This window comes from Panthera tigris, chromosome D4, assembly GCF_018350195.1.
Source record: "Panthera tigris isolate Pti1 chromosome D4, P.tigris_Pti1_mat1.1, whole genome shotgun sequence".
In the NCBI taxonomy this organism is placed as follows: Eukaryota; Metazoa; Chordata; class Mammalia; order Carnivora; family Felidae; genus Panthera; species Panthera tigris.
The window spans coordinates 16,695,256-16,720,147 of NC_056672.1; the positions used below are offsets into that span (position 1 = coordinate 16,695,256).

Below are 24,892 nucleotides of genomic sequence, written 5' to 3' on the forward strand. Positions count from 1 at the left end.
AAATATTTAGGCCCTGTCACTTCTTCCTGTCCTAGCCTTTTGGGACTGTCTTTTCTCAGAAGCTTCACTTCACCAGCAAATTAAAAATAAGAAGGAAAAAGACATTGTCATCAAGTCTATCAGATCTGTTTCTTATTAGGAATTACAAAAATAACAAACAAAAGATAAATTTTCATCTAAATTTAAAATCATGAACTATCACCTTTTTCTTGTTCACAGTCAGGAAGAAAACCTCATGAAAGATACAATTTTGAGATTCTTACTAGGATCTAAGAAAAAGGCTGGCAAACGAAGAACCATAATCATCCATTAATTTTTTTTCATAATTACACAAAATAGAGACTGCTTGTGGTAGATCTTGGACCATTCTATAATATGGAACTATGATCATTGCTATTCTTCTTGAGTCTATGGGCTAATGGCCTATAGTTTATCACATTTCATTAACACGATGATTATGAAAATGATTTTCTATTTACAGAAGCAGAAGGAGTTGCCTGAGCTCAGTCTGCCTTCCATTGCGACCACCGTCACATCACAAGATGTCATAAAAGATGAAGGGAAAAAACAAGGTTACCTTGGCATTCTGTAAAACATTTTATAAGCAGGTAAAATGAGAACTTCCAATCACAAGGCTTACAGACCACAGGTAATTCAATGAGGGTGGGGCTAGTAAATATTTAACAAAGGCAAGGATCACTGTTTTAGTTGTCCCCAAAGATCAAGAATTTCATGCTACCCTTCATAAGTATACAACTGTGGTTTCTAAACTTTAAATGAACATAAGGCCAAATGCTAAAAAGGATCTAAAAATAGAGTGCCCCCCCAATTAAAATATGGCTCTTCTATTTTCCTTTTCCTTTTAATTTCTACTCCCCAAGGGCAATGCCATCCAATCTTAATTTCATGAACCCAATTACCCTGGGGAATTTTCCATAGCCCTTTATTCTCCTATCTTTCACTGGCCGCTGTTTTGAACTTTGTTCTAAAAGTAGAGCTTCCAAAGGGTTCTCAAGAGCTCAGCAAACTCAAGTCATTCCATTCTGCCATCCACTACCCGCTCAAACAAAAAGTATATGGGTAAAACAGGGAACTGTGCATAATCTGAACACGGCATCTTGAAATATCCTGAACTGTCACGATTTTCCATAAATGCTTGAGATGGGAATAAGGAACATTCACAATATTTTCAATATTCAGTATTCAGAAGCTGTAAATTGTTCATCCAAACCAGGTAGAATGGACACAGCACCAGATATTTTCCTCATTTCTTTTTTTTAATTCAAGTTTTTAAATTATTTTTTTTTAATTTTTATTTATTTTGAGAGAGAGAGAGAGAGAGAGAGAGGCAGAAAACTAACAAGTGGGGAAGGGGCAGAGACAAAGGGGGACAGAGTATCCCAAGCAGGTTCCATGCAGACAGCAGAGAGCCTGATGTGGGGCTTGAACCCACGAACCGTAAGATCATGACCTGAGCCAAAGGCAGTCACTTAACCAACTGAGCCACCCCCTTAGGTTTTGAATTTTAATTTCAGTATAGTTAACATCCAGTATTCTATTAGTTTCAGGTGTACAATAGAGTGATTCAACAATGCTCTACAGTACTCAGTGTTCATCCTAAATGCGCCCTTAATCCCCTTCACCATTTCACCCACCTCCTTCCAGTAACCTTCAGATTATTCTCTGCAGTAAAGAGTCTATTTCTCAGTTTGTCTCCCTCTCCTTTTTTGTCTTCCCCTTTGCTCATTTGTTTTGTTTCTTAAATTCCACAAATGAGTTAAATCATATGGTCTCTGTCTTTCCCTGACTTATTTTGCTTAGCATGATGATCTCTAGCGCCATCGTGTTTGTTGCAGGGGTTCCCCTGATTGCCATTATTTCACTAAGAGAAATAGAAGCATCAAAGAAATGACAACCGCCACGATAGTAACAGTGGCTCCATCAGGGTGATGTCATTACGATAAACTTTTTCTTCTTTATACTTCCCTCGGTCATTAAACAGATGTTTATCAGGAGCGTACCAAGCAGCAGGCACGGTCAGAAGCAACTGGGGTTGGAGTAAGGTATGAAATCAACAAGGTCCCTGAGTTCCGCAGGTTGTCTACAATAATCATGTATTATTTTTATAAAGACAACGAAACAGGGGCGCCTGGGTAGCTCAATCAGTTAAGCATCTGACTTCAGCTCAGGTCATGATCTCACAGTTCATGGGTGTGAGCCCCACGTCGGGCTCTGTGCCGATGGCTCAGAGCCTGGAACCTGTTTCAGATTCTGCGCCTCCCTTGCTCTCTCTGCCCCTCCCCCACTTGTGCTCTGTCTATCTCTCTCTCTCTCAAAAATAAATAAACATTGAAATAAATAAATATATAAAAAGAAACATTGATTAAAAATAAAGAAACGCTCACTTTACAGATATATATTATTGAATCCTCTAGACAAATCATATCTCTAAGTTTCCACAAACAGTCCTCAAAGTAGTGTTGCTTTAAAATGGAAAATAGAATTAAAAATTGTACCTGTGAGGGTCTTTTGAGCTAGGTATGATTTTGCTACATTCTCTCTTGTTGAACACTCCTTCAATCCAGGATTTCTGGGACTGAAGAGAAAGTGTCGTTATTTTTCATATTATAATTATGTAAGAAAGCAGTGTAAATACAGTAGTTCCGGTAGGCAAGATATATTTAAATATCATGGAGACGAATCAAAATGTCAAGACCAACCCCAAACAGACTAAGCATTTACTGGCTTCTATCACACACAACACAGACACAAATAAACCAAATGTGAACACAAAAATAATCACAAATAGATCCATAATCTCATTTTCAGCAAAATGTCCATAAATGCACAAAACTCTAGGAAGAGAGTAATGTTATAAGTAAAGCATCATTTTAATTCTGTTACAAGTCACTTTTAAATCTTGTACCATAGTTCTATAGAGTGAATTTCAAGTTCTCAAACTTCAAAATTCTCACTCATAAAGTCCCACTTTGGTGAAGATTTCACAGGAAGCTGGAATCTCAGCAGGATTTTGTGAAAGGGCTTTAATCTCAAATGGGACTGGAGGATATGAATTGAGGAATCTCATGCTCATGACCTCAGAAGAACAGAGCTTAAAAACTGAGACACTGACTCCCAGTAAATGCCTCACATACAGAAGACTGAGACTTATCTCCTGACCAATGAGCATCTGCCAAGAATCTCTCCTCATCCTCAAGCCAATGAACTTAATGACTTGGAGTCTGGCTGGACTTCTTCCTGTTTGCACTCCTTGCCCATAAATACAGACCACCCCAAGCCTTCCATGGACTCAGGTATAGCTTGCTACAGCGTGCTTCCTGAACTGCAATTCTCTTGCTCCTCCTGAATCAACTCAATTTCTGGTCATTAGGGCTTGCCTCAGTTTACCTCTCTATTTAGGTAGACAATTTGATTCACATTCTATAAGCATGGATTACCCCCGACTGTGCCGCTTCATGTTGCACAGCCTACAACCGTCCTTAAATCCTGATGGGACATAGGTACTCGCTCAACCTCGTAATAAAATCTCTCCCATTCTACAAAACTCAACTCACAGCCATGCTCTCCCATGGGCCATATTATAAATCCAGAAGCAGAGGACACTGGAGCCACAATAGACCCCAGCCAATTGATGAGCTTGGCCTTCTCCTAATATGAAAATATTTTAGCTCATATAAACGTATAAGTACATTACATAAAAATATAAACACATGCATTACCGCAGTGACAAAAGGGCAGTGGACGGGAATCCGCAAGGGGGCTTTTCAAACTCCATGTTACTGCCGCCCCCACCTCGCTCTGACATCTGTTCTCATCCTGCAGTTGCAGGAAATGCACAGCACTAGGCAACAGGTGACAAATCCAGCTGTGCAACCTCATCCTCTGGGACTTTGTCCTCACGACCCAGATGCTCAGGACATGGCCACCCTAAAACATGCTGCCTTGGTGTATAGGTTCTTTTGAGCTGTAGGCACTTGGAAAACGGCAAGTACAGTGAGAGGCTTTCGCTGAACTCTCCCTATCTGCCTAAAGATGGATCTTCCACAGGAACTCAATTGTCATAAAGCCCTGGGAGTTTCATCAACCAGGAAGGATTGACTCTTATCTCAAGACAAGGGAGTAGAAGTCAACATCACACCCAGACAAACCTGGTCACAAACTATCATATCTCCCATCTATTCTTCTAAGGGCCCATTCATCTTTTCTACAAATCATTAACTCTCTCCTAAATTGCCTACACCCCCAACCCTTCCCCTATTGGGACAGTATATCAATTCTCAAATATCACCCTTTTCGGGGCATTTACTTTTGTTTTCCTGTTATGTCCCCATGCACCTATCAAAAATTAATAAATGTGTCTATCTTTTCTTCTGTCAGTTTATTACAGAGCCAGCCATCAAACCTAAGAGAGTAGGGGAAAAGTTTTCCTTCCCCCACAATTACAAATGAGGCATTTATGGACTCCCCTGTATACTTCAATATTAAACTCATGGATTTTGTTCAATATGCACCAACCCTAAACATAACTGCTGACTACTGAATGGAACTATATATAAGCAGAATCCAGATCTTGTTAAGCAAAAAGGAGGGGGGTGGGCATTGACTGACTGGTTCCTGCACATTTTAAACATATCTATAAACAAGGAAAACTTCCCAGATCAAGCCCAGGTCATCTTAAAATCATTCTACCCTCTTTTTTTTATTTTTAGACAGAGAGAGCATGAGAGCAGGAGAGAGGGACACAAGGAGAGACATAATCTTAAGCAGGCTGCACACTCAGTGCAGAGCCTGACACAGGACTCGATCCAACAACCCTGGATTCATAACCTGAGCCAAAATCAAGAGTCAGACACCCAAGTGACTGAGCCACCCAGGTGCCCCCAAAATCATTCTACCTTCTTATCCCTTTTGCATAGTCAGCAGCTTTTTAAAAGCCATCCGCTAAATTGGTAGAGCACTAAAAACATAGAAACTTGGAAAAATTCAGAGTCACAGACCATGGAGTGAACTCAACAAAGTAATCTCAAAATCTACTTACTATAACAAGAAATGACACAATCTTTTGGAATTGGTAAGCCCTATTTCCACTACAAAAACTAACATTTTCGTTTATTCAGTCTGCAAGCATTTAAGTACCTAACTTTTGCCAAGTACTGAGAAGAGTGCTATAGGGAAGTCAGTATGTTCTCAAAGAGCTCTTCATTCCAAATCGATTCAACCAATATATCGGATAGGCCTCCAGGCCGCATGCTGTCAACTCTCTGACAGGTAAGACAAGCTTTTTGCTCTGATGTAGCTTGGAATAAAAAGGAGGAAACATAATAAACTGGTATCGTTAAACTGCACGTTCACCAGTTAACTATTAAAAAGCGCTCCAAAAAGGGTCATCAATATAGGAAACTAGATATACAAATTAAGCAGGCTATGTTGTCATTCATTCTTTTTAAGCGACTAGATTAGGTATCTGACTGGTAGGCCGATCTGAGCAAATTAATTTCTTCATGCCTGTTTGGTCATATATTGAAAATGGAGATAATAATAATACCTCATAGCACTGTTGAAAGGAATAAATGAAAGCTTTAGAATTTTCCCTGGGACTTATTAAGGGTCTATTAAAGCTTAGCTATTATTATTGATATATAAAAAAAAAAAAATTAGCTTTTGGTTGGTAGCCAGGGAACTTAAATTTGATTTTTTTTTCTTCCATAGGAAAATACTTCCTGACCTCCAAATCTTCCTCCTGAGACATCTCATACTTAAAAGAAATGGGTCCACCTTCCCCACTAGACTCTTTACTTAAAAGAAATGACTTCTCTGGGTCCACCTTCCCCACTAGACTCTTGCTCTCATGGGCCCCACTGACAGTCATTTCTGTTACCCCCGGGGCCCAACCCAGTGATTACTGGAATGAACAACACAACGAACATGCATAAACTAGAACTTCAGGAATCCATGAACATAATTTTCCCTTCAAAGGTGTAAACAGGAGACCTGTGCCACACCAAGAACATGGAAACTTTGTTCCTGCAATTCTCACGTCTAATCTCAAAACTATGGGAAAAGAAAATCAGGCCTAATTTGCAAGAGTTTCAAGCAATTCCCAGTTTCAAACTTTACTTTATCTTGTAATGATAGCCTTTTTAATACACTCTGCAGCGCATACAGAAGAGGCTCTCACATTCAGATCAACAGAGAGTGGTTAGAAACCAAATGTTTGTTGGTTCTAATTCAATAGCCCAGATCCACTGAGGACAAATGTCCAGCGTGGTGGCTTCTGCCACTTGGAGCAGCAAACTGTCGTGGGCAGTAGTTGGGGGTGGAGACTATGCCATTTCTGCAGCTATCATGGCAGCCTACAGAGCTGGGTGTTTTTCTAAGATGACAGATAGACAGACAGACAGGCAGACAGATAGATACTGAGGTGGGGGGCGGGGGTGTGTTTGTTGACTGACATTCCTATCCGGAGGAGGGAAAGGCAGAGGACAAAAAAGGGAAACTGTTGGTCTCGGGTTCTGTGTTTGCCTCACTCTAAAACATAATCAGATTGTACATACAATCCCAGGCCTGAGGGGAGGGCGGCCAATAGCAAACAAAGGTCTAAAAACGAATCTCCCAACAGAAGCTATACAAACTAACTAATAATAAGCTTATCAATCAATAAGGTATATGAATTCATCCCTGTCCTCACTGAAACTATTTCTACACTGGGGCTTTTCAGGCTCCGAGAAAATAAACAGATCCTCTCTCAGGGGAATCTCTGAGAGGGCATCCTTTTAAAGATTGTATTTTTAAAGTGATCTCTGCATCCAACATGGGGCTTAGACTCACAATTTTGAGATCAAAAGTTGTATGCTCCACCGACTGAGCCAGCCAGGCACCCCTGAGAAGGCACAGTTTTAGACACATTCCTTAATTTAAAAAAAAAAACAAAACTCTGCAAATGATTGTTCTTTAAAATCCAGAGGGCTGTGCGATTGGGAGTGAAGGGGTACACAGATTACAGGTCATTTCTTTTCAAAAACTCGGTTGTGCTTTCAAAAAAATCTAATGTCTAACAAATGTTTTCCCAGGTGAAACTACAGGTTCCCATTTTTATGCTTCCCACACTATCTTTTTGTTTTTCTAATTCAAGTTAGTTAACATATACTGTAGTATTGGTTTCAGGAGTTGAATTTAGTGATTCATCACTTACATAGAACACCCAGTGCTCATCCCAAGTGCCCTCCTTAATGCCCATGACCCATTTAGTCTATCCCCCCACCCACCTCCCCTCCAGCAACCCTCAGTTTGTTCTCTGTATTTAAGCATCTCTTATGGTTTGCCTCCCTCTGTTTTTATCTTATTTTTCCTTCCCTTTCCCTGTGTTCATCTGTCTAGTTTCTTAAATTCCACATATGAGTGAAATCATGATATTTGTCTTTCTCCGGCTTATTTCCCTTAGCATAACACACTCTAGTTCCATCCATGTTGTTGCAAATGGAAAGATTTCACTCTTTTTGATCGCAGAGTAATATTGCATTACACACACACACACACACACACAAACACACCACGTCTTCTTTATCTGTTCATCAATCAATTTTTGCCCACACTATCTTATACATATCACAGCATGAACAATGCTTAATTAATTGCTCTTACTCGAGTCGTTTTTCTCTTAACATTATCGTAATCTACTTTAAGATAGAGTGTTAGCTTATTTATCTTGGAATCGACGACACACAGGAGGCACCAGAATGGACCAGAGAAATACTATTTTCAGACTCAAGATGGACATTTGATATTTCTTCTACATGGCCTCTCCTCTGGAGCAAGGGCCTCTTCAAGCTGAGGGACAGGCAGGTGGACTTCCACAGCGCACAATCTGTTGGCCCAGAGAAACTGCTTCACCGCAAAGCAAACCCATTCATCTCGGAAGAGTCAGCTCAGGGCCTTCCACAGGGTTCTGTCCTCATTCTACAGGGATGCTTCACAGGACTCACTTGATTGAACATTAACGATCTTAGGCAAAGGGTGTGCAAACCTAAAAGAACCAAAACCCAAGGAGCTGGTTCGTCTACACTGCCACAAGTTGATCTCACTGGTTTCCAAGTAAATAATCTGTCCAGCAGGCAGCATTTAGGCATACTTCGTAAAAGATAATCTTGCATGTTTTTTCTTTTGGGGTAGGAGAAAGTGAGTGCTACTTTTGTTGGTAATGATTTTTTTGGTTAACATCATTAAAAATGGAATGTCAACTGAATAACTCACAATTCCCTAGAATGCCAGTTCTCCTGTTTAGGTGAGAAATTTTGCCAACATTTTCATTTCCTGCCTTGTAGGGCAAAGGCATTTAGAACTTCAGAATGAATGTCTACATTATATAAACTCTTAAGTACATGAGTACAACATTTATGATTTCTCCACAGAGCCTAATGGGGCATTGGAAGAACTCAACAGTCACCAGCCAAGTAGAGTGTATCATAAATGTTCAAACTAAAATGATGTCTTACCCCAACCCTCTCCTTCCCAAATTGGTGAAAGTCCTCATTATGTCCTAAAACACAATTTCAAATAGCAGTGAGGAGACATCCTTTTCTCTGCTGTCACCCAGGCTTCAGCTTTATGCAGTCCCCTGGGGAATAAAACATGCTAAAAAAAAAAAAAAAAGTTTGTAATCTCAGATCATGTTAAGTCATTTTGATAAGAAAAGGGGGAAAGAAATGGGAAGTTCCTCTACGAGTATTCTTTACAACTGTCCCTGGATAGTAAAATACAGAATTTAACTGAATGCTGGGTCTATTTGTTATAAAACTACTCTAATCTGTTAAGATTTTCAAATTAAACAAAATCAGTCATGGGGACCCTGGATGGCACAGTCGGTTAAGGGTCCGACTTCAGCTCAGATCATGATCTCGTGGTTCGTGAGTTTGAGCCCCATGTCGGGCTCTGTATTGACAGCTCAGAGCCTGGAGCCTGCTTCAGATTCTGTGTCTCCCTCTCTCTCTCTGCCCTTCCCCTGCTTGTGCTCTGTCTCTGTCTCTCTCTCTGTCTCTCTGTCTCTCTCAAAAAGTAAATAAGCATTTAAAAAAATGTTTTTAAATATATCAATAAATAAAATCAGTCTTCTCCGGGGGCACCTGGGTGGCTCCGTCAGTTAAGCTTCCGACTTCCGCTCAGGTAACGATCTCGCGGTCAATGAGTTCGAGCCCCGCGTTGGGCGCGGGGCTCTGGGCTGATGGCTCGGAGCCTGGAGCCTGCTTCCGATTCTGTGTCTCCCTCTCTCTCTGACCCTCCCCCATTCATGTTCTGTCTCTCGCTGTCCCAAAAAAATAAATAAATGTTAAAAAAAAAAAATCAGTCTTCTCCAATTTCCAAGTAGAAAATATCCATAAATTTGTTATCTGTGTACATAGATGGTCTTTATTTATGCTCCAAATATCCCGTTAAATTATCCACAACTTTAACAAAACTACAGCTGAGTGAACTACATAGTCTAAAAATCCTTTTCTTGGGGTGAAACTATACTTTTTTCTTTTCTTTCTTTTTTTTTTTTTTTTTACCACAAGTGTCATTATTAGTGAAGCTATCCTCTTAAATAATCGACTTTTAAGAAACCTACCATCCTCTGGAACAATAATGCTTTTATTTGGAATTCCAGGTTGAAGGCAATTTTATTGAGGTCATCCATAGAGAGGTTTATATATGTGCAGCACAGCAGAAAGAACACTGCAACAGGATTTTACTTCTTGAATATCAGGAGACAAATACCACACGTTTAATTTGGAAAAAATTAAAATCTTCAGTGAAAGAATAAGAGAGAGAGAAAAGAAGAAAGACGAGAAGAAACAACAACAACAAAAAACTTAAGTGTGAGCGACTTCAATGCCATTCTACGTCCAGGAGTATACAAAGTTCAAGAGTGACAGTTCTCAGAACTTTGGGCCTTAGGACCCTTTCATAGTCATAGAAATTAACAAAAAGCTCTCATTTATATGAGTGTATCTACCAATATTTATGAACTTAGGAAATCAGAACTGGGACTTTTTAAGACATTTATTTAGTTCATTTTAAATACCAGTAGTAAACCTATCACACGTTAACATACTTTTTATGAAAAAAAATTTAAGATTCATAAAGATTTTAAAGAGAAGAGAGTTGTCTTATATTTTTACAAATCTCTTTAATGTCTGACAAGACAGCTAGATTCTCACATCTGCCTCTATATTCAGTCTGTTGCAGTAAGTGGTTTGGGTTGAAGTATACAAAGAAAATTGGCCTCACGCTGACATGTAATCGGAAAAGGAAGTAGTATTTTAATTGCCTTTTTAAATTTTTTTTAATGTTTATTTATTTTTGTGAGAGACAGAGACAGAGTGTGAGTGGGGGGAGGGGCAGAGAGAGAGGGAGACACCGAATCCAAAGCAGGCTCCAGGCTCCGAGCTGTCAGCCCAGAGCCCGACACGGGGCTCGAACCCTTGAACCGCAAGATCATGACCTGAGCCGAAGTCAGACACTTAACCAACTGAGCCACCCAGGTGCCCCAACTGCCTTTTTAGGTACTGTGAATTGATCATATAACCTTAGGAAAACTCCTCTGGACACTCATAAGAGAATGAGCAAAAGAGGCAAATGTCTTAGTACCATTATTTGATTTTGAGGATCCTTTGAAAGGGTCTCAAAGACCCCCAGGAGTCCATGAACCACACATAGAAAACCATTGCCCCAAAGTGATCACATGTGGGCACGAACATGAGCCAGAGACAGGATCTACGGTTTCCTTATTGGTCTTAGGTCTCACATGCTGTCTTAGTGTGTGCATCTCATTCCAATTGCACTGTAGTATTTCAACATCCCCTATTTAATCTGTTGCTCAGCTGAAAAAACATTTCAACCTAGAGAAAAAAAGCAATTAGAGATCAACTCTTCACGTACGATACTTTATGAGCAATGTAGGGACTTTTGAAAGATAACTTTGACTGTATTCATTTCTAGCCTTAGGGATGACTTTAGTGCCTACCAAATTCTCCATCCCAGAGATGTCACTGAAGCATGATAAATGGGGGATCATCAGCCCTTCAGAACCCATAGGTAGCATATATTCTAACAGTTTATCCATTCTTCCTTTGAAATATCAATACCTCTAAGAATAAGAGCTTCATTCATTCAAAAATAATTTGGTTCATAAATAAATTTTAAAAGGGGGTGGGGAGGTTGCTTGGGTGGTTCAGTTGGTGAAGCATCTGACTCTTGATTTTGGCTCAGATCATGATCTCACAGTTCGTGGGACTGAGCTCCAAGTTGGGCTCTGAGCTGACAGCATAGAGCCTGCTTGGGATTGTCTCTCATTCCCTCTCTCTCTGCCCCTCCCCGGTTCGTTCATTCTCTCTCTCTCTCTCTCTCTCTCTCTCTCTCTCTCAAAATAAATAAATAAATAAACAAAAAAATACTTTGGTTGGCGTATATTATTCTTATAAAAATAAATCAAACTGTGTCCCAAAGACCGACACCAAAAGGGGAAAAAAAAAAACCCTATGTTTATAAATAGATAACAGGTATGGCACAAGACCAGACTATGGGACTCCTTGGAAAGAGAAACCCCTCTGCCTACGGATATTTGGGAAACCTTTAAGGAGGACATGAGACTTAGGAAAAGCCTTGAAAGATGACAAAGGTTTTCAGAAGTGGTGACAGAATTCCATGCTGGTTAGACATGCAGGGAATTCTGAGAATACTTACGGTAAAAGCCATGAGTTCCCTGGGGAGCAGAGAACAGAGAAGATGAAAGAGCCAAGTACCTCTGGAAATAACTAAACATATGGTGCAGAGAGTTCAGGGAATAAGGAACAAAGAGTTACCAATGCGGATAGTGATATGATGCCTGAAGTAGAGAATGGAGAAAGTTTCTCTCTTCAGTAAAAAATCTGCATTATTACAAAAGCAGGACTATTCAAAGAAGAGCTAAGATGGGTTTAATCCTGCCAAGAAAGTACGGAGAATGACGATTTTGTCCATGATCAGCGAACAGGTTGAGAGAGATGTAGGAACTAGGGTGCAAAGCAGGAGGCAGCTAGTGTAATACACCCTTGGGAGAAGAAACATTAGGAACAAGAGCCGCTAAATGAACCCTATAAAGCAACAGCCATCATTAGTGTAGCCTTCCCTAGACGTCAAAGGCCACACTAAGTGCTTTATGTGCCTTAGCTACCGTAATATCCACGTCTGTGTGACGGATACAATTATTGCCACCTTTTCATGGAGGAAGAGAGGGTTCTACCAAATACCAGAGCCAGAGATCTCTTGCAATATGTTTAACAGACAAAATTGAAAGAAGCTTATTTCATGTTGAGAAAGCCTAGACCTTGTTTATAGATAAAAGAGAAGCAATACAAAGAGAGAGAAGTTGTAAGAGAGAATGGAAATGACTTTAGAGACTGCGGGGGGGGGGGGGGGGGGGAGGGGAGGAGGTGAGGAACTGGTATGAACAGCTAAGAAGGAAGGCTTGGCCTTGAAGAAAACGCATCCTCTTCCGACAGAGGCAAGGAGAGGATGACAAACGTTTCCTTCTTGGTAATTCTGCCCAACACCCTATTACCTATATGCTACAGAAGTCAGCCCATTTCACTCTGAAGGCTGCGAATCTCAGCATTCTCCTTTGGCCCTCTTTCCACGGGAGAAAAAGGAAGGAAGGAGATACACATGTGCAATCATAGTGCCCTTTCTTATCACCAGCTATTATACAACAGCACAATACACTATATGTTCTATAGATCAAAAAGCATAGGAGATACTCTCTCAACAGAGGATTCACCAAACTTATGCTAGATGGGGAAGATCAATTGGATCCCCCTGGATGCTCTACAGAGTAACGTGTCGCATGATATTCCAAGGATGTCCCCCAGTACACCAACCTAAAAATGTGTGCCTCAGAATATATGGGTCTACAGACATCTACACTAAGCAAGTAGGAATTTAGTGTAAAGGATAAGAGTAAATGTTAATTGGAGATCACTGGGCAGTCAGACTGGCAGGGCAAGGTATAATGACAGGAAAGGAAGCAGGGGGGAAAGGCAAGGTAAATGTCCTTTCTTTGCTAGCCTGTAAGATATCTCCATCAGCGAACTGGAGAAATCTTTATCTTCCTGGGTGATTGACCCCAGAGGTTGTTACAGCAACATCCAACTGTCCAGCTGTAAAAACGTTCATGAGCATTCCTTTAGCTGCACTTAGAAACAGGCACTCAACTTTCATTTAAAAAAATTTCACTGGAGCACCTGAGTGGCTCGGTCAGTTGAGCACCTGACTCTTGATTTCAGCTCAGGTCATGATCCCAGGGTCGTGGGATCAAGTCTCGTGTCAAGCGCCAACCTAAGTGTGGAGCCTGCTTGGACTTCTCTCTGTCCCTCTCTCTCTCTACCCCTCCCCTGCTCACATGCTCACACTCTCACTCTCTCTCTCTCTCTCTCAAAAATAAAATAAAATAGAATAAAATAAAATAACTTTTTACATAAATAGAGCCATATAACACACACCGTTCTTCACCTTGCTTTTTCTTCACTTATTAATAACTTGGGCATCCTTATGTACTTGTACACATATGGTTGCCTTCATTCTTTTGGGGGCTGACCAGTATTCCTTTGCATGGAAGTCCCATAATTTATTTAGCCAAAATACGCACCGCATAGCTTTCATGTGCATGTATATCTATCTGTCAGAAATGTCAACATTTCTTCAAAAAATGTTTTTAATATTTATTTATTTATTGGAAGAGCACAAGTGGGGTAGGGGCAGAGAGGGGGGGACAAAGATCTGAAGCGGGCTCTGAGCTGATAGGCTGACAGCAGCGAGCCTGATGTGGGGCTTGAACTCACAAACCATGAGATCAGGACCTGAGCCAAAGTCGGACACTTAAACCGACTGAGCCAGGAGTCCCGCTAGTAAAACTTTCTAAGTGAATTCAAATATTGCCACGTTGCCCTCCATAGAGGTTGTGCCAATTTATAAACAAAAGGTATGAGTTACTAATAACTCTTAAATGTTAGCGAAAACACTGGGTATAATGCATTTTAATTGTTTTAGGGAACTACAGCATTTTTTATTATTAATACTCAACTTCCAAAAAATATTTGAAGTGACCAAATTGCTTCAATTTAAAAATAATCTAAAATAAAATAAAACACCAAAAAATGTACTTGTCTGAGGAACAAGAATCTCCTTAAGCGTCCAAAATGGCTTTAGTGTTCAGAAGTGATAAAGTGTCTTTGGCAGAACTTTGCCAACGTGTGATATTAAGTAGCAGCAAGACAAATGAAGACAAGAAGACTACAACCAAAGAATCTCAATGAAAAGAGTACCAGTTTTCTAACCGTTACCTACGAAAGTCACATCTTCTTTGAGAAGTCATGGGTCATAGTAGAGAAAGAACAGAAGAAGTAAGCACAGTACAGGGGTTGCCCATGTCAGTCTATTCATTGTATGTAACTCAGCCAACGGGGTAAATAAAACCCACCCTATTTACCTCACCAGGTTTAAAAGGTTAACAAAAAAACATCTGACTTCAAATTAATCTGTCTAAATCTGTACCCCTTGTGTCCCCCACCCAAGCCTATCCCTCACCCTTATTCCCAAAGGGCTCACCAGTTTACCCAGGTGTCCAAGTTTGAAACCAGAGCACCACGGTTAATTCTTCCCCATCCTTACTTCCCAGTCAGTCAACCACCAAGACCTATGGGTTCTATTTCTTAAACATCTCTTGCATCGGCCCATGTCTCTCCATCTATACTGCCACTATCCGGAAGTCACCATGAATTGTTGACTCGATTGCCTCCCAACGGTTTTTCTGCCTCCAGACTTCCCTTCTCCGATCCATTCTCTGCAGTAAAGCCTATAATCTTAAAGTGAAAAAGTAAACTTGTCATTCTCACCTTAAAACTTTCAGGGGTTCCCCTGATGTCATCAGGATAGTTTAGAAGTCCATCACCAGGTGTACCACCCAATGCCTACCACATCTGAAATGTTCCCTCTCTCATCTCATCCCTTACCTCTCTCTACTTCAATTTCTATATTCTAAATATACTGAACAACTTTGTATTCTCTGAATTCACCTCCTGTTCCCTCCATGCCCTTCTCTTCCTAGGATAGTCTCTACTCCCCTCCTTTCTCCACCAAGATAGACATCATGAAAACCTTCTTAGAAACTCTTTTTCTGAATCTCTGAATCAAGATCTCCTTCCATGTGCCTCTGATCCTTCTGTGCATACCCCCAGGCACTGTATAATCATGACCTATTTAGACTGACTACACTCAGCTCTGGAACATAGGGAACTGCCTTGTTCATTGTAGTATCTCCAGGGGTTACCTGAGTTCTGGGTACACATTTGAGCATTCTACCAGAGTTCCTTAAGTATATCCTGGGGACCAAAGGTAGTATATGGGAGGAAAAGAAAATATTTTGTGGCTCTATAAATACATGCAAATAGTGTGATTCTCCAGAAAAGATAAATCCATTATTATCCATTATTCTCCTAAATATATTTGACCAAGAATCATCTCTGAGGGAAATAGACACTCATTTGCACAGGGTAAAATTTTGGGAGATTCTTTTCCAAGAGATTTCTAACAGCTCTCAATTAAGAATGTTTCCTCCCCAAAATCATATATCTTAATGTAAGATTTTTGTCTTCATCTAAGATTTTCAACTTACTTTCTAAAAAACATCTTTAAAAATAAATAAATAAATAAATAAATAAATAAATAAATAAATAAAAAATCTTTGAGATGTTTAATTTAAAAGATACAAATCTTTAAGATTTGTTATCCGAATTGAAGCTAAATGATTTCAGGTAGGGTACAAATCAGTTTTAGTTTTTTCGGTTTTGGGTTTGCTGTTGTTGTTGTTTCAGAAGAAAAGAATTCACATCCAGAATAACCAATTCCACTAAAATTCCAAAAGGAAAAAGGTGTCTTAATAAAATGAGTGTGGTCCAGGAAGCCGAGAATCACAAGTCAGTGGGATACCAAGAATCCTGTGAGTAACAGAGGCTGGCAGATGAGAAATCTCATTTGCTAGAATAAAGTTTCCCGGCTTCTGTTTCTGGCTGTTACACTTGATTTTCAAAGTTCCAATGTTGTTTAGAAACTGACTGTTCTTTCAGTGCAATTCAGGAAGGAAAGGGGAACATAACTACCACACAATGCCTTTCTCTAGATCATTGAGAAGCCAAACTACAGAGGAGATTCCCATTTTACTGAGTTTTCGTTATTAGGATGTTTCTTCTATATTTAATTTCTTCTGCTATTAAGATGAAAAGAAATATATCCATAAGGAAAAGACCCTGAAATGACTCAAAAATGCAATTGTAAAAGAAGGATTAAACAAAAGAAAGGCAGCTTTTCTAAGAAATGTGTCACTCAAATGCTAACAGTATTTATATAATGCAATAGGTTGTATTATACAAAGAGGAACATTCCCCTTTAGCCACCTCATGTCTCAAACTGACCAAGACTCTCTCCTTGACCAAATTTGATTCAGGCTATTTTTGACTTGAGTCCTTTTTCTGACGAGGCCCCAACTTTGGGCTCTGTTCTTGACCCATCTAGTTCATTTTCGCAAGAACCTGCTGAGTCAGTTAGTGAAAATCCCCCACCCTTGATATCTGATCACCCGGCCTGCCTTCAGCAAGAATCCTGTTGAGGTGGTCTAGCAAGAATCCTTCTGGCTGTGATCTTTTCTCTTGTAATTTCTTTCCCTCCCCTGACCTGACCTACACCCCTCTCCTAGGCTATAAATACACACACACACACACACACACACACACACGTAATATAAATCTCCACTTGTTGTACTCAAAGTTGAGCCCCATCTCTCAGCCCTACTGCAAAACCCCCGTTGAATAGTCTTTCTTGCTGTCTTTAACAAGTGTTATGAAAAAATTTTCTTTAACAAAACCCAAGCCCCCTGCTCTCCCCCCTCTACTCCCCCCCCCCCCAAAGGGCTGTCTGTAGATCAGAGAACAAAACTCATAAAACACTGGAATCCCAGTAACTCCCGAGACTCTCTGGTACACTGGACCTTACTTACAGAGCTTTTTCCTTCAACTAAACTGGAAGATAGACTCTGACATCAAGAAGACCCCACAGCGTAGGGGCACCTGGGTGGCTCAGTCAGTTAAGTGATCCATTTCAGCTCAGGTCATGATCTCACGGTTTGTGAGTTCAAGCCCCACATTGGGCTCTGCTCTGACAGCTCAGAGCCTGGAGCCTGCTTCAGATTCTCTGTCTCCCTCTCTCTCTGCCCCTCCCCGGCTCATGCTCTGTGTCTCTCAAAAATAAACATTACAATAGATAGATAGATAGATAGATAGATAGATAGATAGATAGATAGAAAGCTTAAATCTTAAGACTTTGGACCCTCTTCTCTGTTTTAATCCAACAATATCTACTTGCTTGAACTTCCTGTCACAGAGCAAAACTGCCTGGCTGGAATCCTGAGTTCCTCTAGGCCAGGTAAGGACAAAGATTAGGAGGAGGGTGGGGTGGGGGAGGTGGTGCTTTGTTTTGTTTTTTTAAATTACTTTATAGGGGCGCCTGGGTGGTTCAGTTGGTTGAGCGTCTGACTTCGGCTCAGGTCATGATCTCGCAATTTGTGAGTTCGGGCCCGCGTCAGGCTCTGTGCTGACAGCTCGGAGCTTGCAGCCTGCTTCGCATTCTGTGTCTTCCTCTCTCTCTGCCCCTCCCCTGCTCATATTTTGCCTCTCTCTGTCTCTCATAAATAAATAAATGTTAAGAAAAAATTAAAAAAAAAAAATAAAAATAAAATAAAATAAAATAAAATCACTTTATAGCAGATGCTGACAGTGGGGACACAATTTGGAGAGGAGTAACTGATCCAGGCCAAGGATCTATAAAGTATCCGAAGGACTTAAAATTCTTCTGGGAGTAAAATTCTCTTTCCCAAGATTATAAGATTTAATTTATAAAACCTCTTGATTCTTTAAAATATCAATGGAGGACATCTATTTTCCCCAGAAGGAAGAAAGATATTTCCATATTCCAAGACCAACCTGCTCCACTATAAGATAATATGCCTGGTTCCTTTTGTGAGATAATATTTAAAAAGCAGGTATCTTAGTCGATTTGGGCTACCATAAACAGAACACCATACACTGGGTGGTTTATACAACAAATGTTGATTTTTCACAGTTCTAGAGAATGGAAGTCCAAGATCAGGGTGCCCACATGGCCGAGTTCTGGATGAGAGCCATCTTCCTGGTTGACAGTGGTCACCTTCTCACTGTATTCTCACATGGCAGACAGAGATCATCTCTTTTATGTGTCTTCTTATAAGGGTACCAATCCCAGTCATGAAGGCTCCACCCTGAAGTTCTAATTACCTCCAGAAGGCTCCACCTCCAAATACTATCACATAGGAGGAGGTTAGGACACTAACATACCAATTTGGGGAGACACAAACACCCAGTCCACAGCATCAGCTGAATAATTTATTCAGCACTTTCTATGTGCCCACCTGCACAATAGGAAGCACTTTATGTTAACTTCCCAAGATGTGGGAAGTAGGTCAGTTGTTATTTCCACTTTACAAATGAAAACACTGAGTCGGAGACACTGAATGATTGCCCCAAAACACAATGGCTCATAAAAGTGACACTAGGATCCAAACATGGGCAGTCTGACTCTAGCTCATGGCCTTAACAACTCCATCCACCTCACTATCACTTACCTACGGAGTTCATAGACCTACGGCAACCCCTGAAGTTGGATAGTGATTTATGGTTCACAAATCACTTGCCTGAACATCTGATCCTCACATGAATCCCACAAGGTCCCTAGTAGATAATATGAATAAGAGCATGCATATGAAATGCCCAGAAAAACCCCTGCTATATAGCATGTTTTCTATGGGTACCGTCAGATCCGTAGAGAAATATCAAGAGGGTCATGAACCCCTAGAAACTGTGCACAGCAGTCCTTCTTTGTCCATGGTTTCAGTTACCTGCAGTCAATCGCAGTCTAACAAATCATCAGAAGGTCAATAGGAGCCCAACACAATGTCACGAGGCCTGTATCATTCATTTCCCTTCATCTCATATCATCACAAGAAGGCTGAGTACAGTACAATAAGATATTTGGAGAGAGATCACATTCGCATAACTTTTATTAGAGTATATTGTTACAATTGTTTATTATTAGCTGTTGAGAGTCATCTCTTACTAGACCTAGTTTATAAGTAAAACTTTATCACAGGTACGTACATGTAGGAAAAAAACACTATGTATAGGATTTGATACTATCCAAAGTTTCAGGTGTTCACTGGGGGGTCTTGGAACATATCTCCTGCAGATAAGGGGGGTCCACCTGTACCACCTTTTGTGTGGATGTGAATATGCGCATTTCCCAGGAGAAAATCTCAAGAGCTGGATCAAAAATAAGTGCCATACAAAGGATCTGAACTGACAGTTCTCCAAAGAAGACATACAAATGGCCAATAAACACATGAAAAGCCTCAGCATCATTAGTCATTAGGGAAACGCAACTCTAAACCACGACAGATACCTCTTCACACCCACTAGGACGACTATGATCAAGAAGACAAACAAAGCGTTGGCGAGTTGAAACTATCATATGCATTGCTGGGGAGAATGTAAGATGGCATGGTCTCTTTGGAAGCCAGTCTGGCACTTCCTCAAAAGGCTAAACGTAGAATCACCAAGTCCACTTCTAGATGTCCACCCAAAAGAAATGAAAATACATGTCCACACGAAAACCTGTATACGAATGTTCACCGCACCATTGTTCATAATGGCCAAAAATCAAAAGCAACCCAACTGTCTACCAACTGTTGAATGGACAAATGTGCTATATCCATACAATGGAATATTATTCAGCAATACAGAAAAAAAAAAGAAAATGAAGTAGTGATACATGCTACATGGATGAACTTTGAAAACCTTACAATAAAGGAAAGAAACCGGACAAAAAGGAATACATACTGTATTCCTGCATTATATTCCTACATTATATAAAATGCCCAGAACAGGCAGATCTATAGTGGCAGAAAGTAGATCAGTGGTGGTCTAGGGCTGGTGGGGATAGAGGGACTGGGGGTTAACAGCTAAGGGGTGTGGGGTTTCTTTTAGGGATGATAAATATGTTCTAAAATTGACTGTGGTGATCAGATGTACAGTTCTGTGAATATACTAAAAGCCGTTAAATTGTATACTTTGAATAGGTGAATTGGGGGTGCCTGCCTGGCTCGGTTGGCAGAGCGTGCAACTCCTGATCTCAGGGTTGTGAGTTCGAGCCCCACATTGGGCGTAGAGACTACTTATAAATACATAAATTAAATAAATAAAGTAATATGTGAATTACTCAAAAGTTTCTCAGTGGGGAGCAGCACAGGCAGAAAGACTGACCCATCACAGGAAAGTACAATGGTCCCTCTTTATCCCTGGAGGATCCTGGACGCATGAAAGAGTGGATAGTATTGAGTACTAGGTATGCTACATTTTTTTCCTACACACACATACCTATGATAAAGTTTAATTTATAAATTAGGCACAACAATAATAATAAACAATTACAATAAATTATGTAAATGGGATCTCTCTCTGCCTCCGAACACCTTGTATTGTGCTCATCCTTATGACGATGACGTGAGATAATAAAATGCCTGTGTGAAGAGATGAAGGGAGGTGAATGACAGGCCAGTGACGTAGTGTGACGCTACATGACCTTGTGAGGAACTGTTGAAGGAGGATCATCTGCCTCCAGACTGTGGTTGAACGAAACCGTAGAAAACAGAACCAAAGATTAAGAAGGGACTACTGTGTTCATATAAATAACAGCCCACAGGCAGAAAGCAAACCACAAATATGTGTCATTCAACCAATAAAATTTCTTCAAAAATCTTCACAAGCAACGACCAAAATGTAGAAATCAAGAGGTTTTACATTCAAGAAAGAATCTGGGGCACCTGGGTGGCTCGGTCAGTTGGACGTCCAACTCGATTTGGGCTGGGGTCATGATCTTGCCGTCAGGATCTCTCATAGGTGGAATCAGCTCCAAGTTGGGCTCTGCACTGACAGCGTGGAGGCTGCTTGGGATTCTCTCTCCCTCTCTCTCTGCCCTTTCCCCACTCAAGCACATGTGCGTGCACGTGGGCTCTCTTTCTCTCAAAATAAATATAAAAAAAAAAAGAAGAATCTGTACATCTGTTCTTATATAACAAGGAGGGGGGCGGGGAGCAAAGCAGAATCTGGCAATACTAAGCTTGCATTGCAGTTTGGTGACAGGTGGGGCCAACGGTGGGCAGCCATTTTTAGTCAGGGCTCAGTAAACCTGAGTCCCCAGTAGGCCTGGTTTTGAGTTTGAGTTTTTGAGCTCCTGATCTATTGCTTTCATTGCATTTTCAGAGGAATTTCTGCCTCAAAGCACATTCATAGCTCTTAGAAGGAGGTGGCCAGTGAAGGGTAGCTATTTGCTTTATAGGTAAGGAAACTGAGGTAAGCTTGCCTAAGGCACAAGGGCATGCAGCCAGCAGTAAAACTACCTTTCCAACTATTCCTTTTATTACTCTTCTCACCTTCCTGCTGATACTTCTAGAGACTTAATTACGGCATTATGTTCCTTTTTTGATTACAACTAAGGAAAATCAGTGATCAAGAACATGCCAGACATTCCAAAATGGCGTTATCAGGCTCTGTGATCTAATCACAAGGAAAGTTTTGCCTGGCTTTAAGTATCTTTAGTTGGTGTGGGCAATTTGAGGGGCCCCTCCTGGCCTATATCCCAACACACTCCAATACTAGGGAAGATAAAAAGTATGCTAATCTTGCAGAGAAATAAAATCCCAAGAAAGTATATATTCTCCAAGGTCACCGCACACACCTGTTACGGAAAGGCCAAGTTTCTGACGGACAGACCCTGGACCAAATGGTCTGCTCACATCAAAAATGACCATTGTAAGAAGCTTTGAATCCACAATCTGCAAAGTGAGGAGAGAACCTTGGTTGCCCATACTCATTCATTCCAGTAGGCTTGGAGTTTGCCTGGAAGAAACTTCTGTATGATGGCCATACGTAGTTTAGAGAAAAGGAGAATAGAGCATGATCAAATCCGCCAGGCTGATCTCTCTAGTCAACATGTATGGCACCGTTGCGGTTCTGGAATACCTGACCTTTACCCATTCCTAGTGTTTCAAGAACCAGAGCCAGCATAGCACAGAATCACTCCACAGAGGGCTGCAAAGCAAACGCTGGCAGGAAAAATGCAGGAAAGGCACCTGCCTGTGCTACCAAGGAAACTTCTTCGTTTCCAATCAAAATGCATCAGGAGGCCCTCAAGAGGCACATGCTTACAAACTCAGAAAAAGAACGCAACCTCCAAGCCAATCAAAACTACCACTTGTCACTGCTCCCTATTGCGTAACTGGTCACGGCACTCTGAGATAGTCTCGAGAGTTTATCTGTACTATAAATAACTGACAACCTCTTCCTCAGAGATATGGAATCACCATGGAAAGAAAAGGAAAGCAGCATTAGGCCACCCCATCAAGGCGACCTGCCAAACATTCTAGTGCTAAGCGCATCAAAAGAAAGTCCCCAGGGCAATCCATGGCCACCCCCTCGCATGCCCTAGAAAGCCGGGGATCCCAGGCAGCAGCTGAACCCAACTACAACTAGGTTCAGTCACCCTAATCAAGTGATAGGATGAACTCCATTATGGGGTTTATGTGAAAATCTATTTTTTTTGTTTAATTGTGGTAAAATACGTATCATGTGGAATTTGCCATCTTAACTATTTTTAAGTGTGTGGTTTAGTATTATTAAATATAGTCACATATTTGTGCAACCAATCTCCAGAACTTTTCATCCTGTAAAACTGAACCTTTACACCCGTTAAATAACTCATTTCCCTCTTCCCCCAGCCTCTAACAACCTCCAGTCCACTTTTCCTTTCTTTGAACTGGACTAGTTTATATACATTATATAAGTGGAATCATATAATTTATAATTTGTCTTTGTCTTCTTATGACTGCCTATTTTAATTAGCATAACATCTTCAAGGTTCATCCATGTTTTAGCAGGTGTCAGATTTTTTTTTCCTTTTTAAGGCTAAATATTCCAGTGTGTGTGTGTGTGTGTGTGTGTGTGTGTGTGTGTGTGTGTGTGTAAACACACCACATTCTGTTTATCGATGCAGAAAATCTATCTCTATATCTCAGGAGTATGATGATGTTGCTCTGGTGACACACAGGTTATGAAGTTCAATTTATAACTATCATGATTTTGTATGCACAAGAGAGACAGGCAGAGACAGACACAGCCTTGATTGACTATGCCATGTTCGTATTCCAGAAAAAGAACAACAAGCTAACCCAAGTGGCAGTGGAGCTAAATTCCAGCATCAAGAAACATCGCACCATTCCTCTCCAGCTCAAAAATAAGTTTTGTTCACTGTATATTTCCAGGTTCTGGAACGGGTCTTAGCACATGGTTGGCACTCATAAATTTATAAATATCTATTGACTGAATGAATCCAGAAAAATGACTCAATGCTCCAAATCCAACAGTTGGAATGCCTCTGATTAGAGAGATGAGGTTGAAGGATAGAAAAAGAAACTTCTGTTTGAATTTCTTCTTTTTTAACATTTTTTTACTTTTGAGAGAGAGAAAGAGCGTGAGCAGGGAAAGGGCAGAGAGAGAGGGACACACAGAATCCGAAGCAGGCTCCAGGCCCTGAGCTGTCAGCACAGAGCCCGATGCGGGGCTTGAATTCATGAACCGCGAGATCATGACTTGAGCCGAAGTCGGACACTTAACCGACTGAGCCACCCAGGCTCCCTGTTTGAATTTCTATTGGTACTGTTTAAATTATTTACCACAAGAAATTATTTTTGCATTGTTAGTGGAATTTTTTTTGAGGGCAAAAAATCTGAAAGGATAATTTGTCATTAAAAATACATCAGTTCAGGGGCCGCCTGGGTGGCTCAGTTGGTTGAGCATCGAACTTCAGCTGAGGTCATGATCTTACGGCTCATGAGTTCAAGCCCCACGTCAGGCTCTGTGCCGACAGCTTGGAGCTGAGCCTGGAGCCTGCTTCGGATTCTGTGCCTCCCTCTCTCTCTGCCCCAACCCACTCACATTCTGTCTCTGTCACCCTCAAAAATAAGTAAACATTAAAAAAAGTTTTTTTTTTAAAAATACATCAGTTGAGTTCACTTTATGTGTACCCTTTCTCAGAGAGCTACTGGAATAAGTGCTCCAACAAAATGGTAGAAAAAATCAAGAAGACATGGGATAGAAGAAACAAGACCCATCATGACAGAGGCAAATTCTTAGTGTTGTAAAGCACCGCCCTGGGTTGAAAGCTGTTTTCCTCCTTCATGCTGCTGAAGGCAGACCCCAAAGTAACAGCTGTGCATCCAACATCATGAGCAACCAGTCTGGGCTGGCAAATCGGGTCAGACAGCTGTACTTGAGATAAAATTGGTTGAAATAGGGGCTAAAATGGGATCATCTTAAGAGAAGATTTAAGTAACTGGCAAAGAACTTGTCGGTTAGATTATTGAAAACACCATAGAAAATTGTGGAAACACAGAAAGACAACTCTGGGGGGAAACAAAAGTCAGAAAGGAGGAGTGATCATATAGTACATAATTCAGCTTTTAACAGTGTGTAAGAAGGCATAATACCATTGGCTGTACTAAATACTGACCTAACTAAAAATTATGGTGGAAAGAACAGGAAGGATGCATGTGAATGGTAGTTGCAGGAATGCAAAAGAAATTTAAATTCTCATACTCCACCTGGAAAGATAATGCATGATGACTACACCCGAAAAATCAAGAAAGAGCAACGTAGGTATTATTTAG

General features: G+C 40.7%; 1 protein-coding gene across 1 annotated transcript in view; it reads right to left on the reverse strand.

Moving 5' to 3' along the window:
* Positions 1-24,892, reverse strand: part of TRPM6 (transient receptor potential cation channel subfamily M member 6) — a 202,834-nt gene that overhangs the window by 120,371 nt on the left and 57,571 nt on the right. Inside the window, exon 6 of the mRNA XM_042963460.1 lies at positions 2,517-2,596. Coding sequence (XP_042819394.1) covers positions 2,517-2,596 — 80 coding nt within the window. The remainder of the gene's footprint in view (positions 1-2,516; positions 2,597-24,892) is intronic.